Source organism: Symphodus melops, assembly GCF_947650265.1.
Source record: "Symphodus melops genome assembly, chromosome: 10".
Classification (NCBI taxonomy): Eukaryota; Metazoa; Chordata; class Actinopteri; order Labriformes; family Labridae; genus Symphodus; species Symphodus melops.
Window position 1 is genome coordinate 7104993 of NC_136700.1, and position 17378 is coordinate 7122370.

Sequence of the window (17378 nt, forward strand, 5' to 3'; positions counted from 1 at the left end):
ATTCGTCGTAATATTTGGCTTGCCCTTTTTCCCCAACTTTATCCACTGATATGTCGGAAAGGCAACGGTTCTTAATTTTGGTCCATCTGGCTGTCCGTAGACGCGGAAGTAGCGTCTCATAACGAGAGCAGGGCCCCGGCGTGACATTCACCGGGTTGTCAGTGTCGGGGGGGTTGTGTAAGCGGAGGATCAAGACAACCCGAAGCATTCGTCAAAATGAGAGTACTAAAAGCAGGCCTTGCTTTGGGTAAAAATCATCTTTTGGCACCAGGAAGCGTGACTCTGAAAAAGGTAACGTGTGACAAGAAGCCTCCATTCTCTGCTGTCACCTCTTTCCATTTCACCATCGCTAAACAAACGGTCAGAAATGGGAAAACTGAATATTGATCTTGTTTCACCCTCACAGTTGCTGATTAACAGCTGTCGGGCATGTTCCTCCGGGATCTTTCCCAACGAGAGGATCCGAAACATCGGGATCTCGGCTCACATCGACTCGGGGAAGACCACCCTGACCGAACGAGTCCTCTACTACACCGGGAAAATAGCACAGATCCACGAGGTGAGAGCCAGACACATTGGTTGTTTGTGTATTACTGATGGATTTCTTGCTATCACGTTAAGTGTAAATGTGAGTGTAAGTGTATTATAAGTGTTTTATCTCCTCGTGCAGGTGAAGGGGAAGGACGGGGTCGGGGCCACCATGGACTCTATGGAGCTGGAGAGACAGAGGGGCATCACCATCCAGTCAGCTGCAACATACACAGTGTGGAAGGATCACAACATCAACATCATAGACACACCTGGTAATAAAAGTTCACCTAGGGCCCTTTAGACCCCAGAACACTAACCCCCCCCCCCCCCCCCCCCCCCCCATTGAAAACATTGATGTATTGATATTTTTTAATCTGTAAAGCACTTTGTAAACGGTTGTTTTTAAAAGTGCTATATAAATAAAGTTATTATTATTATTAATTGCCCATGCTTTTAGTCCCTTATTGGCTTCCCGTGATACAGCATGATAATCTTTTTGTATAAGATGTCATTCAAACCAAATGCCTCAGCTCTGTATCACAGGTTATCGTGTTTATTTTTGATGCAGATCTCAAGCAAAGATAAGCCTGTTGATGAAGAATAATGTCTAAAGATCCTTCCAGGGCCTCAAAGACATCATACAAAAGTTTTAACTGACTGAGACGAAGCGACCTTGATTTGTAAACTTACCAAAATGGATCCTCTTTATGGACAATTTCACATTCACATGTATTTTGGAGATGCATATTCTTAAAGAGTGATTTTGGCAAAGGAACCCAGTCATGTTCTTTTCTCTGATTAGCCTGACATTTTGTTTTGTACCATCTATCTTGTGCATTATGTTACTGGATAAGTGACTAAAAGGAAGACTGTATCACCTCATATATTAAACAAACTGCCTTTTCACTTGACTGCATTTCAAAATGTCACCGTCCCTTCTGTATCCTCCAGGTCACGTGGATTTCACCATTGAAGTGGAGCGAGCGCTTCGTGTGCTGGACGGAGCCGTTTTGGTTCTGTGTGCTGTGGGCGGAGTCCAGTGTCAGACCATGACGGTAAACAGACAGATGAAACGCTACAACGTCCCCTTCCTCACCTTCATCAATAAGTTGGACCGCATGGGCGCCAACCCCAGCAGAGCCCTCCAGCAGATGAGGTACGGTAGCTGATAAAAAACAGTATATGTATGCTTTATTTCTATGGTTTCTTTTACTCAACTGGGAAATCAGAGGGTTTGTAAACTGATAACAAATGTTGTGAAAATCAATAAAATATAATTAAAACTGCATCCCAATTTAACACAATAAATGACAGTGTAGATTAAGATCAGTTACTGTCCCACATTGTTTGCACACATGCAGAAGTGACTTTCATGCAGTTTGCTTTTCTTGAAGATTTTAGTTCATTATTCAGTTAATTTAGTAATCAGATGTATCCTTTCATTTTTTTAGTTGCCATCCTTCTGATGAGTTTTTTTTTTTACACCTTCTTTTTATTCTTTGTCAGAACCAAACTGAAGCACAATGCAGCCTTTGTGAGCATCCCCATCGGCCTGGAGGGAAACATGAGCGGCATCATTGACCTTGTAGAGGAGCGGAGCATGTACTTTGATGGACCTTTTGGGTGAGGGGTTCAACCTGTGCTTACTACACAAAGACGAGATTATACTCTTGTTATACTGTATAATAAATCATTTTGATCTGAAGTCTAGGATAGCTCCATGTTTATTCTTGCTGGTTCTCCTAAGTTCTGGCCCTGTTTTCACTAGCAAGAAATAGTTTGTTTTTGCTATGATATAGGCTGATAGGTGACAGTTTTACAGCAGAATGAAAGAGCTGTAGATATCACCGCAAAATATCCACGACTGGTTTCTCCCTGCTTCATAACATCCAAGATCCCTGAACAACATGACGCATATGCCATTGTTTTTCTCTCCCTGCAGTCAAAGTATCCGCTATGATGAGATCCCAGCAGATTTCCGCGCTGAAGCTGCTGACAGGCGACAGGAGCTGGTGGAGTGTGTCGCTAATGCTGATGAGACGTTGGGAGAGATGTTCTTGGAGGAAAAGGTCCCAACGAATGCCGACTTGAAGGTTTGCTTTTTTTACTCCACTAGCGGCAGCATTAATTATGAAAACAGGGAAGAATTCAAATCAAATTTCCGATCACTACCCTGAGCCTCTTGTCTCTGCACTCTCTCCAGCTTGCAATCCGCAGGGCCACAGTGCAGCGTCTCTTCACTCCAGTGTTGGTGGGCACAGCACTGAAGAACAAAGGAGTCCAGCCTCTACTGGATGCTGTCCTCGATTACCTGCCCAACCCCACTGAAGTTAAGAACTACGCCATCCACAATGAAGAGTGAGTATGGACCAGAGTTTTCAGTCGACTTAGTTAAAACCACTGATCAATCAATTAATATTAGTCTTAAATCCTTCCTGAGAAACTGTGCGTGTAACTTCAGTGTTTTTCTCATTCGTAGAGACTCCAGTGAAACAACAAAGATTCAAATGGACCCAACGAGAGACTCTGAAAAGCCTTATGTTGGTCTCGCCTTCAAACTGGAGGTCAAAAAAATTGCACTTCATTTTTACTTCTGCAATTTTGCTCAACAGGAAGGTTTCAAAATGTTTTAATTTGTTGTCGTTTCCTGATGTGTCTCCGATTAACAGGCAGGGAGATTCGGCCAGCTGACGTATGTGCGTGTGTACCAGGGCTGTCTGAAGAAGGGGGAGTACATCTACAACACACGCACGAGCAAAAAAGTCAGAGTTCAGAGGCTCGTTCGTCTCCACGCTGATCAGCTGGAGGTGAGAATGTCTGCATGTAGTCAGAGGTCACAGTGTTCCACCTGTGGTTGTGCAGTTTAGATATCAGACGAACATGACCAGTCAGAATCCTTAGGTTCCTCTTTTCGCAACAGTAAAGTGTGTACAAGTCGACCACATCCGCCATGACACCAAATTAACATGTTTCCATCCTTCTTTTGTCAAAACAAGACAGGAGGCGTTTTGATATTCTGTCTTATGCTTCGACTTTTGAAAACATCCCCCAATCAGATGTCTCCTCTTTTTGTACTATTTCCATCTTTTATTTTCCCTTCCTGCTGCTCTAGGATGTGGATGAGGTTTACGCAGGAGATATCTGTGCTCTGTTCGGGATTGACTGTGCCAGTGGAGACACGTTTACATCCCGGACCACTGCGAACCTCTCCATGGTGATTTTTTTTTTTAAGTTTCTAGTTGAGAAAAAAACCCCTAAAGATTCTTGTGGAAGCTTTTGTTCATTTGTCATTATTTTGTCCCACAGGAGTCCATTCATGTCCCAGAGCCTGTTATTTCCATGGCAATTAAGCCCACAAACAAGGTAAAAACCCCCAAAAACTTCTATTTACACACATGAACTTTTCATATCCGACTCTAAAGCCTGTATCTATCAACTGTTCTCCCCTCTTTCCAGAATGATCTGGATAAGTTCTCCAAAGGTATTAACCGATTCACAAGAGAAGATCCGACGTTCAGAGTGCATTTTGACACGGAGAGCAAAGAAACCATCATCTCAGGGATGGGCGAGCTGCATCTTGAAATCTACTCCCAGGTATCCTTTGAGATAGAGTGACGCTAACATTCTGTGCATTTTGATTGGCTGAAATTAAGAGCTCAGATTTAACTCTCTTTTACTAAGTGTTTTCAGTGCTGTTAGGGCTTTGCCACCATTGTTGGTCTTAATCTCTGCATTGAATATTTTATAAAGTACTTCCCTTTAAGTCTGATGCATCTGACTTTTTCTATTCTACTGATGCTCATTCTCACTTTGTCGTTCCAGAGGATGGAGAGGGAATACAACTGTCCTTGTGTGATGGGAAAACCCAAAGTGGCGTTCAGAGAGACCATCACCAGTCCCGTATCGTAAGTTCTGATCTCCTCTCACACACAAACCGAGGCAGCAGTCTGTACAAACGGTTTATTTAGAGCTAAAATAAAATCCCAACCAAAGGTACTGAAAAAAATAGCAAGATGTAAGCAACCACCCTCACCACTGGCTTCATGACGTTGTGCTTTAATACAAACTGTGAGCGTCAATATGTTGTTTTGGTTGTTCTAGCAGTGAGCAGTTCAGTTTGTGTCCTGGTGTTTTTCACGTTCGTGGCGGTGTGGCAGCTGCTCCATGTGCTGCACTCTAACTCCCTCTGAAGGAGACCAGGAGAACTGCAGTTTCCAGTGAACGATTTCCTGCAGAAGTAACACAGATTGAGAGACTAACACAGACATCAGGGAGTAAAACCGCACAGAAAGCGTTCTTAACTAACAAATCCAAAAACACTTAAATGTAACATGTCACAAGTTTTGACGTAACTAGCAACTTTAAGTAATATTTTAAAGACAATAATTCATATTTACTTGGGACACCATCTCATGCAGCAGCATGTGTGAGTCAAACTTCAGCTGCTCATTTTCTGTCGCCTGCAGGAAAAAGAGCAAAATGTAGCAAAGGATAGAAACTTAGCTCAAGATGAATATGGATGGCTTCTTTCACACTCGAATCTTCATTTTTGCTTTATATGCTTTGAGAAGAGACTTAAGGGAATACTTTAAAGTAATAAATTAATGGATCCTGTTGTTGTAAAAGAAAACAAACGCAAGCGATTTATCATTCCAGGATTAATGAGTGGACAATAAGAGGTTCAACAACCTACCAGCTGTGTGATATTGGCCACCTGAGCCATGTTGTACAGAGTGTTCTCGTTGGATTCATTCAGCATGACAAAGCTGGAGGCCACGATCCCGAGGTGCCAGAAAGGGGTCAGGTCTGGATCAATGTGTCCGTGGCTATCTGTCGGTTTAAAGAAGCTGTGTTATTAACTTCCATTGTGCAGTTCTATAAACAAGAACACAGAGTTGACACAAAAACCACAAACATTAACAGTGCAGAAAGATCACATTTGCTAACATTTCTGCTGCAGATGTCGTGCAATGTTTGACTGTGGATTCTGAACAGGATGAGTAGTATTCAGAGACTGTATCATCCTACTCACCAGGTAAATGTTGTGCAGACAGCAGGCTGTGATTGTTCTTGTACTGTTGGTATAAGGCCTCTTCTTGAGCTCTGATGTTGATTTTAAGGAGCTCGTCACACGGGGCCGTGACCTGCGTCGAGCCCTGCTGGAGCAGCATTCCCCTCGGGAACAAAACCTCTGCGGAGCATTTCTCCGTCGTCTGGATGCATTTTTAAAAACATTTGAAAGAGAGAAAAGAAAGATTAGATTAGAGAGAGCAAACCAAGGCGTAGTCCAGATGTTACTGTAGCAGTCTGTGAGTCATGGTTGCAACACACTGCCTTCTTTAAGCTTGTGTTTAGTTTGACCTGGCCAAACTTGCTCACTCTAAAACCAAGGATTATTAAGCTGCACACTGTAAACAAAAACTAAAATTTGCCTATAAACGATCTGTTAGTTCAACAACCTGAACTCCTAAAAGCAGCCAATCAGCTGGCTGAAGATAAAACAACATCCACTCATGAGAACATTTACTTTACGTTCTCACTGGAGCAGTGACTTTAAGTAAACGGTCTTCTCAATGAAACCCAAAGGAGCAGTAAAGTAAACCTTGAAATCAGGATGATCAGATTCAGGAGGACAAAAAAACAGGTAGTGATAACTCTTCTGTTCTTGTGAATGATGAGTTCCTGTAAAGGCATAACAGTCAAGTAAATTGTATGGTGCTACATACTGTACCAGATCTGTTAATGAAGTCACTGTAGACTTCAAGCCTTTCTGCGTCAGCCCCTTAACTTCGACTGTGATGAAAAATCATATCTTACGTTGCTGATTATCTCCTGCACCGAGACCTCCAGCTGATACTTTCTCCCGGTGTCTGCCACATCCTAAAACACAAGTCAGAAATGTCAGTTGTTCAAAGTGTAGTTTTAGATGTTATGTCCCCTCACTGTAAAATAATCTGTAAACCATAAACGTTCAGCTGACCTCTGCGTGTGCGCTGTGAACCCTGTGCAGTCCAAACAGCCTGAATGGAGAGCCGTGGCGGGTGTTTAGGTAGTGCTGGACCACTTTGGCCGCTCTCTGAGCCGGGTAGTGATTGGTGTTCAGGTCTCCGGTAGCCATAACATACTCCTCAGCATCCACATCTACCAACTGTTCTTGCTGTTTAGACACATAGAGAGAGAGAGAGAGAGAGAGAGAGACTGAATGAGACCAGAAGCTTGTTTCATGAGCAGGGCTGGGCTCCTGAAGGACTTTGACCCTCAGGTGTCAATAAGTGTTGGTTTGTCTCTATGTAAGAAAAGTGCATTAAATTAAATGTTCAAAATAAAGTATAAATATTCACGTGTATGGAAAGATACAGCTGAGCAATCATTTACTCTTACCCTTTACTGAAAATGCTGCCACTCCCTGCCTGTTACTGGGCTGTCAGGTGGAAAGTTTTATCTCTCCGATGCAGAGACTCATGCAAGTGGAAAAACTACTTCCCTCTTTCTCTGACACCAGAGCTCAGGGAGGACCGCCCCCTTTCCTTTCCTCTTTTTTTTTTTTTTTTTTTTTTTTTTTTTAAAGAGACAGAACTCTTTTCTACACTTCCTCTTCCTTATTAACTAAGTTTACCTTAAAAGATTCTGTGTATTTAATAAATCATTCATTTGGTCACAACAATGCAGATTGTCATCCGCGATTACATTTTTAAAAGACATTTCAGCGATAATGATGTTGAGATTCTGGTGTCTGAAAGACCACACTGATGTTTCAGTCATACTGGCCACTACAACAAACTGGACTCTTTTTTAAACCAAAAAAGGTACAATTATTTCTTAAGAACTATAAGACACTTTTCTTGTTAAAAAAAAATCACTTCAAGTGGTCAAAACTTGTTTAATTAGTAGTGTCAAAAAAATCCTTAAAATTGAATAGTTATTTCCCCATAAAGATAATGGTTGTATAAATATTCTCAATCTTTGTTTTTACTCATTTTATATTTTATAACATTTTAATTACTAAAATAAGAACATGTAAATGATTTATATTTGTTTTACTAAGCTGTTATAGCTCACTACAATAGTTTGTGTTTTTGGTGGAGACTGGGGATGTTTTTATTTTTTATTGATTTGGGCTACAACTACACATTTGGCTATCATTTGTACAACAGTAAGGCATCCATTTACAATTTTAGTTGTTAAAAAAGAGAGACATTTATTGATGGTTGGATCCTGTTTGCTTCATAATGTTTGTACTTTGTCCCTTTCTCTGCAGGTTTGACTTCACTCATAAGAAGCAGAGCGGTGGCTCCGGGCAGTTTGGTAAAGTAATTGGAGTCCTCGAGCCCCTTGAACCAGATCAGTACACCAAGCTGGAGTTTGAAGACCAAACAGTCGGAACCAACGTCCCCAAGCAGTTTGTACCAGCTGTTGAAAAGGTTAGTTTTTCCTGTCATTACTGTTGTCACGGTTCAAAGGGACTATGAAGATGTGAAAACCAAGCAATGGCCATTTTTTCCACCTTTTCATTTACTTCCCATCATTCTCCAGGGCTTCAGGGAAGCTTGCGACAAGGGACCCCTGAGTGGGCACAAAATCTCAGGAGTCAGATTCCTCCTGGAAGATGGAGCAAATCACATGGTGGACTCCAACGAGATCTCCTTCATCCGAGCAGGAGAGGGAGCTTTAAAACAAGGTGAGGGTGACCGGGTTGGATGTTGGATTCACTCCCCTGCTTCAGCCTTTGTTAGTGCCATGCTGACTCCAGTCAGGTTGTTATTTAATATTCAATAACGCCGATTATGATGATGATGAACTGATGCGCTCTCTCCTCAGCCATGGAAAAGGCCAACACGGCCATCTTGGAGCCGATCATGTCGGTGGAAATCGTGGCACCTCAGGAGTTTCAGGGAACAGTGATTGCTGGTGTGAACCGTCGGCATGGAGTCATCACAGGACAGGACGGAGCGGAGGGATACTTCACTCTGTACGCTGATGTGAGTCAGCCTTTTATATTCTCCATATACTGAAAGTATTTACACCTTTTCAATATGTGTTCCCCATGTTCTTCACCACCTTTTAAATGTACGGTACTCATTTCATCCCTTTTTCTCCCAACAGATTCCACTAAACGACATGTTCGGCTACGCTACAGAGCTTCGCTCCTGTACAGAGGTAGGTGAAGTCCGGATAACTTAGAGTTAAGGGAATATTTCTAGTATATTAATAGTCCAGATCCTTGACAGCTTTTAGAGACATGGTTTGAATGGGTTTTTACGAGTGACACTTCTTAAAACACTCGTAATGCTATGTCCTTGGTTTTCCATCACTTCGTCACTGACGAACAACACTGCAGTTGTTCCGTCACATTTGTTGCTGTCTTTATTTGCGGTCTGCTGTCTTTCTCAGGCTTTTGGTTTACTAGTCATGGGAAGGACAGTTTCCTCAATGTAGATGTGATAATCAGGAAATAAAGTCTGCAAATCTCTCAGGAGCTGACAGCCGAGGGTCACTCAGATTGGATCATGTTGATACTGTGGTGACGGCCACATAGTCTTTAGTGAGGAAAACAAACTCAAACTGGACGACATGGATTGATAAGCTACTCATTACAAGAGAGCATAAACATGTTTGATACGTTTTAATCTTGCAGGGCTTTTTTTGTGTTTTCAGGGGAAAGGGGAGTACACCATGGACTACAGCAGATACCAGCCCTGCCTGCCAGCCACCCAAGATGATCTGATCCACAAATACTTGGAAGCTACGGGGCAGCTGCCTGCAAAGAAGAACAAGTGGAAGAGCTGAAAACTATTGAACTCTGACATAAACACCTGCCCGCATCTCCTCACCCATCCCTTTACTGTAGCTGGACATTTGGGCTCTACATTTTGAGCTGTGAAAAACGTTCATATTCTACTTTAATGTCACAAGTTAAGCTGCTGTTTCCCTCCTGTTTTAACCCCATGGAAAACGTTTTTATTATCTTTGTTTTTAGACACAAGTTGACCTCTCAGTTCTGCAGTCAGCATTCTTCAAAGTGGCGAAAAGCTCTGCGTTGTGACTTGTGTACTATGTACAGAATGGAGCTGATGTAAAGATGAAAGCAACAAAAACATAAATCTGTCTATTTAAAGTGATCTGTTTGGCCTTAACTTTTTACAAACATTGGATTTGTGGAAACTGTTTGTCAGTATTTTTAAACAGGAGCATTTTTGTAGACACCGACAAATGAGAAACAAAAAGGAAATATAAACGCACGCAAAAGGTATATGGCTTGTTTCCTCCTCACCTGTCCAAGGATTTCTGTTTCCTCCTCTGCGTACTCGGGCACGCTGTTGGGATGAGCCGACGTGCCCACCACAGGACTGACCGTGACATTGGGGCTCCCAGTTACCCCAGTTAACACAGCCAGAGCGATGACGATCCACAAAGTCATTATAATATGCAGCGAAAGACGAGTGAAAAGGAAAGAGCACTTCTGTGAAAGAGTGCAGGCGGGGAAATGACCCTCCTGACAGCGAGAAGTTATGTAACATGGGGAGAGGGAGGGGGAATCGGAGGGAAGAGATTGTCCAGATCCTGCTGTCTTCCTGTTTATTTTGCGTCCTTTTAACTCCACAATCCGCTCCACTTTATCTGGTTCTGCTCTTCGTACGCTCTCACTTAATCTGTCAGCCTCCAAAAGTTTCAGCACCCTCACAAGAGGGCCTGATAAGTTGAGGAACATTTATCCCATTAGAGCTGCTGGTGAGGCAGCTGGGATTATTATGTTAGCCTGATGGGTTGCAGCCTCGTCTGATAGATTAAATGTAGGGAAACAGAACATTCCCTGAGCCAATTTAAACATCCTTCTGTGCTGTTTTAGGTAGTTAAAATTCAAAATCCACACAGTTTAAGGCTTTAAAGCCGAGTTATGCAACATCATGAGGACATAGGAAAGGTGTCTAACAGGATCACTTTCTCTGTATCTGAAATACATAAGAGATCTAATAGAAATTAACCTTTTTACATTTATATATCCAAAAAGATGAAGTTAAACAGTGGAAGTGTATGCCACTCTTCTGCAAGTAAAAACCAAAAAAATAAAGGAATATTTGGGACACCATGTGTGTTCAAATAAATACCAAAAACTGTCATCAGTCAGACACCAATAAAGACTTTTTCATTCAGGCTTTTCATTGCAGTGGAAACTACTCAGATGAAATGGAAAAGTAGTAATGATAGAGCGCTGATGGCGTGGAAGTTTCTGTGTGCAGAGTATGTGGTCCTCTGGGCGAGTTAGGGGTCCGATCTATGGCTTATTTCAGACTTGTCATTTCTCACTCTCTGTCAACTCTCCTGTCTCTTAATTGGAGGCATGGAAAAGCCCAAAAATAAACCTTTAAAAGAAATACAAATAAAAAAGATTATTGAACGTCACCTGGACTATTAATCCAAAATACCTCAGCCATAACTTCTACCATTATGTGGTCACTATTTTCTTTACCCTCAACAACATGAACAACCTTTCTATTTAGCTGACAATGGAAGGTTTTATAAGTAGCCAATAAGACGTGATATTTTATATTCTGCAGTTCTAAACGCTATAGGAGTCTATCACAGCACAATTCTTGACAATCAGTATACATTACAGGCTTTTGTGGATTTGGCACTTTACTCATATAGAAGCAACTGAGGCAAACTATTTATCTAGGCACTATTTTAATTTGCATTAAAATCTGTCTGACATTGAAAGAACATTTATTGATCTCTATCTAAACTTTTGTTTCATTGTTTAAACTGAATGCAAATAGTCACTTGTTATTGGAAGACACTAAGACCACAAGCTCAAAAAGTGAAGTCATGACACAGAGCACATCTTTGCTAACTTCCTTTTCTCTCTCCTCTTCTTCTTCCCCTTATGGGCCACTGGAGCGTCATGTCTACTTGTAAATCTTGTCTTAGACTTTTCATCCTGCAGACTTTCACATTCACCTTTGTTTTGTCTTTGCTGCACAGTTTGGGGCAGATTATCAATGAGCTCGTAGAGGGTGAAGATGCTGAAGCAGATTTCGTCGTAGGCTGTTGTGGTGCCGCACTCAAACAGGCAGGCGAAGGCCACAGCGGGTGGTGCACCAGTTGAGGGAGGTAGCTCCAGGTAGGCAAGGTCAGAGTAGGCGCTGGGGCCTTCATTGATCACCCAGGGGCCGCGCCAGCTGTCTGGGTCCCTGGGAAACAGGCTGAGGAAAATACCTAGGTCCTTGCGAGCTGTTGTCAATGTTGGGTGGGAATAAACCACCCAGGTGGGGGTGAGGAAATCTGGAGCGGCACTTAACCTAGGTGGTAAGGGGGTAGTGTTCGGAGAGGGTGATGTAGTGGGATTTGGGTGGGACATAAAAGATGTCCAATGTCTGGTGTGGTGTTTATGTTTTTGTAAGTAAAGTGGAAGGGATTTATACATGTGTAAAGGTGCAGGAAACCCCACTATGCTACCATGGCAACCATTGCGAGGCTCCACCAGCCGCTGCACCAGCTGCCCCTCCTGAAAAGCAGCTCCATCATCCAGACTGAGCGCTTGCACCCTGTAGCCCAGAGGGCTGCGTGCATTACAGTACAACACATTGGTCCCATCCTCTTCATCCACTGAAACCATCTGACATTCCACGCTCTCCGGGCCCGGCACCGGCTCCCCAAATCGCCACGTTCGCCCGTGGGTGTCACTGTGGAAGCAGAAAGCACGAGAGGTGGTCTGGCAGAGCTGTCCGAAACACTCTTTGCAGTCAATGTGGTAAGCATAGGCAGGAATTAGCAGACGACCCGATTTCAGCTGGACACCGTGGCCTGGGCCGAGGGCGAAGGTGGCCCATTCTGCAGGGACAGACGAGAAAGAGAAATCAAAATGCAGGGATGTGCTACAGTATTCTATTCTTGCCCTATAAATACTGGTCTATGGGAAAAAAATGTTTCAAAGTAAGAAATGTGTGAGAAACCCACAGCCCTATTTCTGTGCAAAAATACATTCAATATAGAATATAACTGCGAGAGTGCATATTTTTAAATAATTCCCCGACCTTTGATAGTGTCTCCTATCACCCTCTGTGTGAGGTCGGTGACAGGGCTCCAGGTGTCTCCATCGTCGGTGCTGCAGATGAAGCAGAGTCGAGTCACATTCTTCCCCGTCACCAGCTGGTAGGACTCAGAGGTGTGGCCGAGGACAGCGATGAAGAACAGGAAGAGGGTACCTGTGAACTCATCGTATACTGGACACGGGTTCATGGAGCGATGACCTGGAAGGAAGGCGGTGCCCAGAACATGCATGTCCTCCCACTAGAACAACAGAGGGAAAAAGGAGGCATAGAAAGAAGGCCCATTTTACTTGAACAACCAAAAAAATCACATAAACAGATATAAAACATATATAAGTAAGAAAGGTTTATGGTTACAATAATACAGTACTGTGGGCATTAGTACAGAGCAACAACTTTAGGATTGGCAGACAATCAGATTCTTATCAAGGTTAAGTCGCTCCCTTCAGATATGACGCCACAAAACCTGCCTGTTGTTCTTTAAACAACTTTTTTTATTGATAAGTCTTCCAACAATCAGCTCTCAACTTGATTCTGTTGGAGTTTAGACTTCCAATCTTTTAAAATAAACCAAGCATTATACTCTTCTGTAGTTTTGTTTCCATATAGACAATTGACATAGCTGTTTATTATAATTGTTCTATCATAATAAGGTAGACTTTTATATAAGTACTTTTTTCTGTCTCAAGTTAATTCAGGGGTTACATTACAGGCCCAGGAACAAACACTGACTTCCACATAGTTCCTGTAGAAGGTTCCTTTCCTCATGACCAGCAGGTGAGCCTGGGAGTCGGACGGGCTGAGTCTCTCCTCGCAGAAGGCGAGAAAGGAGCTGGAGCGGGACAGGTAGAGCAGAGCTGGGACCCTGTACGTCACCCCATTTGGCTCCTTGCGGAAAAGCATGGACCTCGCTGGGAAATAGGGCGACCTCATGCTCACTGGTGTGAATCCTCTGAGAAAAACAATCAGAATCAGCTGCTGAAAATGTTACTGCAGTTATTGAAATTTTCAAGAAAGGCTTAACAAAGAAACACTCTGAGGAAATATGCCCATCCATATTGGAGAGCAGGCACAAAAATGTCCTGCTTCATTGTTTAAAGATAAACGTGTTTTATACATAAGCTACAGTACTATAGTTTCATGTACTTCAATGGTACTTAAATGGTATTATTATTATTTTTAAAGGATGCAAAATATGGTTCATCTTTAAGCTTTGTTTCAAAAAATTCTATGTTATAAATGGTAAATTATATTTCCTATCTATTTCTAGGAATGTTATTGTTACATCCTTGTGACGTGTGTAAGGTCATTAAAGCCCCAATACGTTATATTTTTGCATAGTGTCTCAAATTAATAAAAATAAGATATGCCTTTACCTTACTATAAAGTCACCATCAGCCTTCACTCAAACTCACAAAAAGAAAATGCAGCTTTTAGAAAAGACACATGGAGATGTGAGATTCACCGCTAACTGTCATTTGAACGTGCTGACTAATTCACAGGTCACACTTCTGCAACTACAGAATCACTCCACACACTTAACTACAGCATTGGTTTAGTGAAACTGCTTAATATTACTGCTGGAGAAATTAGATTCTTGTGCAGGTGATGGGCATTAAAAAAGGGAAAATAGTAAAGAATACTTACAACAAAGTGCTCCGTGTACCCTGCTGCTCCTTTGTGAGGACATACAGGATGTGTCAGCATTTGAGTGAAGGGTTCACAGTGTTATGTATGTGTTAAGTGTGTGTAGTTAGTTGTTGTGTGTTTTTAGGGTGTGAGTCTGAAATGTATGGCCTCTCCTGTCTGTTCCCCTTTCAGGGCAGCAGCTTGCCAAGCTGTTCACTGACCCAGAAATGGACCGCACTCATCAGATCTACAGCTTTGGATGAATCAGCGCAGAGCAGCCATTGTGGAAATGAAGGCTGGGTGAGGGGGACCCCCTGAACAATGATTGGATGTTCTGCCTCCTCTGTGTCCTGTGTGCTTTCTTCTCAAATGTTCTGCAAAATGTGACTGAATTATTCTCTGAACATTTTCCTGTTATTAAAAGTTAGAAATAGTGTGTAGATCTGTTGGAATAGTATATTGTAAGAATTAGACATTATCTGTCTACGTTTAGGAGAACACATGCTATTTCATAATCACCAACTTGCCTACACAATCACAAAAAATATAGTACAAAATATCTTTCTTTTGAAATCTTAAGTACAGTTGTTATTTTGTTTTGGGAGATCTGTTCATTTATATTGTTTTATGTGTAACTTAATTGCTGCTCTATAGGCTATTGCTCTTTGCTGTCTTTCTTTGTCTTTTTGTGAAAGCTGCACAACAACTTCCCATGTGTAGCTCAGGTGTTGCAACAATAACTTGTCTTCAGTTGTTGATAGCACTGCTAATTCAAATACTAAAAATCTTTCATTCTGTATCTTCTGCAAATTAAGCAGTGCACCACTTAATGTTTAAATTATGACATGTAAATGTCATGTTTTCTTTTAGAAATTGTTTGTGTAAAAAAGGGCAACTTTCTCGCGAAATAGCTCAATAAATCCGCTTTTAATTTCAAATGGTTGTAATCATCACAGATTTTTTTTTCTGTGATGTCATCAATACGCGACTTAGTCGCACATGGCTGCCCGGAGAAGTTTTGACAGCACTTTCTAAGGTAGCGTATTTCTGTGGTCTTGAAGACATCTTTAAGGTCACACCACTGATTTAGCATCTTTTCAAAACGGAAAATGAACAGATTTTCAGAACTGACAGAACTAGAGTCAAAGAGTTTAGCAGATTGTGCAAACGAGTGTTAGCTTTGAGGCTAAAACATGAGCGAAGAGCTACTGAACAGTCTAATGTATGACTTTTTTATTCCGTGTTTGCATTTTTAAAATATGTAATGATTTCTGCTGGGCCATTAGTGAAGACTTACAAGTACAGTAAAGTATCTATTTTTTTAAATTCACTCTGAAAGAAAGTAAAAATGTTGCTGCAATTTAAATACTTGTATTTCTGCTTAAACATCCCTGTTTCCACATTATTTAGAAACACTTTTGTTTAAAAAAAAAGAAGCTTTTTTACATTTTCTGATCAATCAGGAACAGTCATACGCTTCTGTTCTCAAAGATAACTTGTCTTTATCTTCCCCTTCTTACCTAACTTTTCATTAGGTCAGAATGGCCAGGCAGTGGTCTGAAGGCCACTCCTCACCCATCCTGTGTGTTGGGGCGTCTTCGGGGGCAGAGGGTCTCCTTGCCTCAGGCTCTGAGGGGGGAGAGCTCACAGTCTGGAGCCAAGAGGGAACAATCGTAGGCCGTGTCACGCTCCCTGGTGAAGATGACTGCACAAGTGTCGTGTTTGGACCTGCTGCTCCAGATCTGCTGTATGCGTCACATGGAGACGCTGTGAGTGTGCTCGACCCTCGAAACCTGAAGAGCCCCGTAGCGGAGTTTCAGGGAGCCGGAGAAGAGGAGATCAATGCTTTATCACTAAATGAGACAGGATCAGCCCTAGCAGTGGCCGATGACTCTGGAGCTATTCGGGTACTGGAGCTTCCTGGGGGAAAAGTGTGCAGGACTCTTCGTAGACACACTAACATCTGCTCCTCAGTGGCTTTTAGACCACAGAGGCCCAATAACCTTCTGTCTGCTGGACTGGACATGCAGGTAAAGGAGAGGGGGGACTCTTTCAAATTTGTCCTTACATATCATCCGCTTTAGTATCAAGACTACAAATGTTGACATTTCTGGTGTGAAGTGGTTTGTTTTAATTTTGTGTTGCTTCAGGTGATGCTGTGGGGTCTGCAGAAGACACGCCCTCTTTGGATATCAAACCTCCAGGACATCGCAGAGGAAGAAGATGATCATCAGCAGCGTCCTGGCCAGCTTTTCAACCCGCCTTTGGTCCACTGTGTTTCTGTGGCCAGTTGTGGGAACATTGTGGCTTGTGCTGCAGAGGATGGACGAGTGCATCTGATGCGGATCGGCAGTGGTTCTAAACTGGAACAACAGGGAGCAGTCAAAGCCCACAGCCAGGGGGCCTCGCAAGCTCACTTTGTGAGTTTCCTTTCCCACCCTTACTGGCTTGTTACTGGTGGAAATGATGGACAGGTCGTCCTCTGGGAACTCAGCAAACACCCAGTCGTGTCTCCGGAGGTCAAGGCCAAAGCGACAGCAGCCCCTCGCAGGAAAGGTAAAAGCAAAGCCAAGAGGAAGGAACAATCCAGGGACAAAGCAAAGATGCCACTGAAGGGTGAGGCTGAGAGTGAAGAAGCTGAAGGGGAGGATGAAGTGGCAGAAGCAGCAGGAGCAGAGGAAGTGACGGAGGAGAAGTCTGGGGTCAAACTCAGCATCAGTCATGGGGACAAGGTGAACTGGTTGTGCCCAGTTGTACTAAAAGGAGAACCCAGTGTGGTGGTCGCAGATCAGAGCTCCAGTCTGACAGTCTACCCTCTGTCTCCAATATAGACTATACACTTCACAACATGCTTCGCTCCTCGCAGTGTGCTGTATTTAATTTGACTTATTGTTAGTTTACAAGCTTATTAGATCAGCAAACACTCCTGTTTATCTCGTTAAAACTGGTAACTTAATTATTTGGACTTTGATCTACTTATTGGCTTTATATTGTCACAGGAGGTCTTTCTCTCTTATAATATGTTGACTGTGCAGGCAGAAACCAACATGAACTGCTATATGAACCAGAACTCTTCACAGAAGCAGACAAAGGTTACAAAAAGTCTAATTTGTCTGTTTGAACCATCGGTTTTTACACAGTATTCAGCACACGTTTATTGGGGTGCCATTT

General features: G+C 42.5%; 4 protein-coding genes across 4 annotated transcripts; 2 read left to right on the plus strand and 2 right to left on the minus strand.

Annotated features, from left to right (window-relative positions):
- The first annotated feature begins 77 nt into the window (after positions 1–77).
- On the plus strand, positions 78–9650 carry gfm1 (G elongation factor, mitochondrial 1). The gene is made up of 18 exons (XM_079353867.1): positions 78–291; positions 407–559; positions 671–803; positions 1483–1687; positions 2038–2154; positions 2474–2624; positions 2735–2889; positions 3011–3095; positions 3201–3338; positions 3644–3745; positions 3838–3894; positions 3988–4125; positions 4354–4436; positions 7790–7952; positions 8065–8209; positions 8350–8510; positions 8635–8688; positions 9187–9650. Exons 1-18 carry the CDS (start codon positions 217–219, stop codon positions 9316–9318), a joined length of 2247 nt encoding a protein of 748 aa, XP_079209993.1. The 5' UTR covers positions 78–216; the 3' UTR covers positions 9319–9650.
- On the minus strand, positions 4478–10256 carry lxn (latexin). The gene is made up of 7 exons (XM_079353868.1): positions 9803–10256; positions 6512–6688; positions 6349–6411; positions 5564–5744; positions 5225–5361; positions 4929–4991; positions 4478–4760 (listed from the first exon to the last, which is right to left on the minus strand). The coding sequence occupies exons 1-7, from the start codon at positions 10238–10240 to the stop codon at positions 4644–4646; spliced, it is 1176 nt and encodes a 391-aa protein (XP_079209994.1). The 5' UTR covers positions 10241–10256; the 3' UTR covers positions 4478–4643.
- Positions 10257–11116: 860 nt separating this feature from the next.
- On the minus strand, positions 11117–14418 carry neu4 (sialidase 4). Its single transcript, XM_079354766.1, has 4 exons — positions 14226–14418; positions 13311–13530; positions 12564–12819; positions 11117–12360 (listed from the first exon to the last, which is right to left on the minus strand). The coding sequence occupies exons 2-4, from the start codon at positions 13509–13511 to the stop codon at positions 11354–11356; spliced, it is 1464 nt and encodes a 487-aa protein (XP_079210892.1). The 5' UTR covers positions 13512–13530; positions 14226–14418; the 3' UTR covers positions 11117–11353.
- A 718-nt stretch (positions 14419–15136) lies between these two features.
- Positions 15137–17309, plus strand: wdr53 (WD repeat domain 53). The gene is made up of 3 exons (XM_079353506.1): positions 15137–15243; positions 15743–16237; positions 16358–17309. The coding sequence occupies exons 1-3, from the start codon at positions 15145–15147 to the stop codon at positions 17036–17038; spliced, it is 1275 nt and encodes a 424-aa protein (XP_079209632.1). The 5' UTR covers positions 15137–15144; the 3' UTR covers positions 17039–17309.
- Positions 17310–17378: the final 69 nt, after the last annotated feature.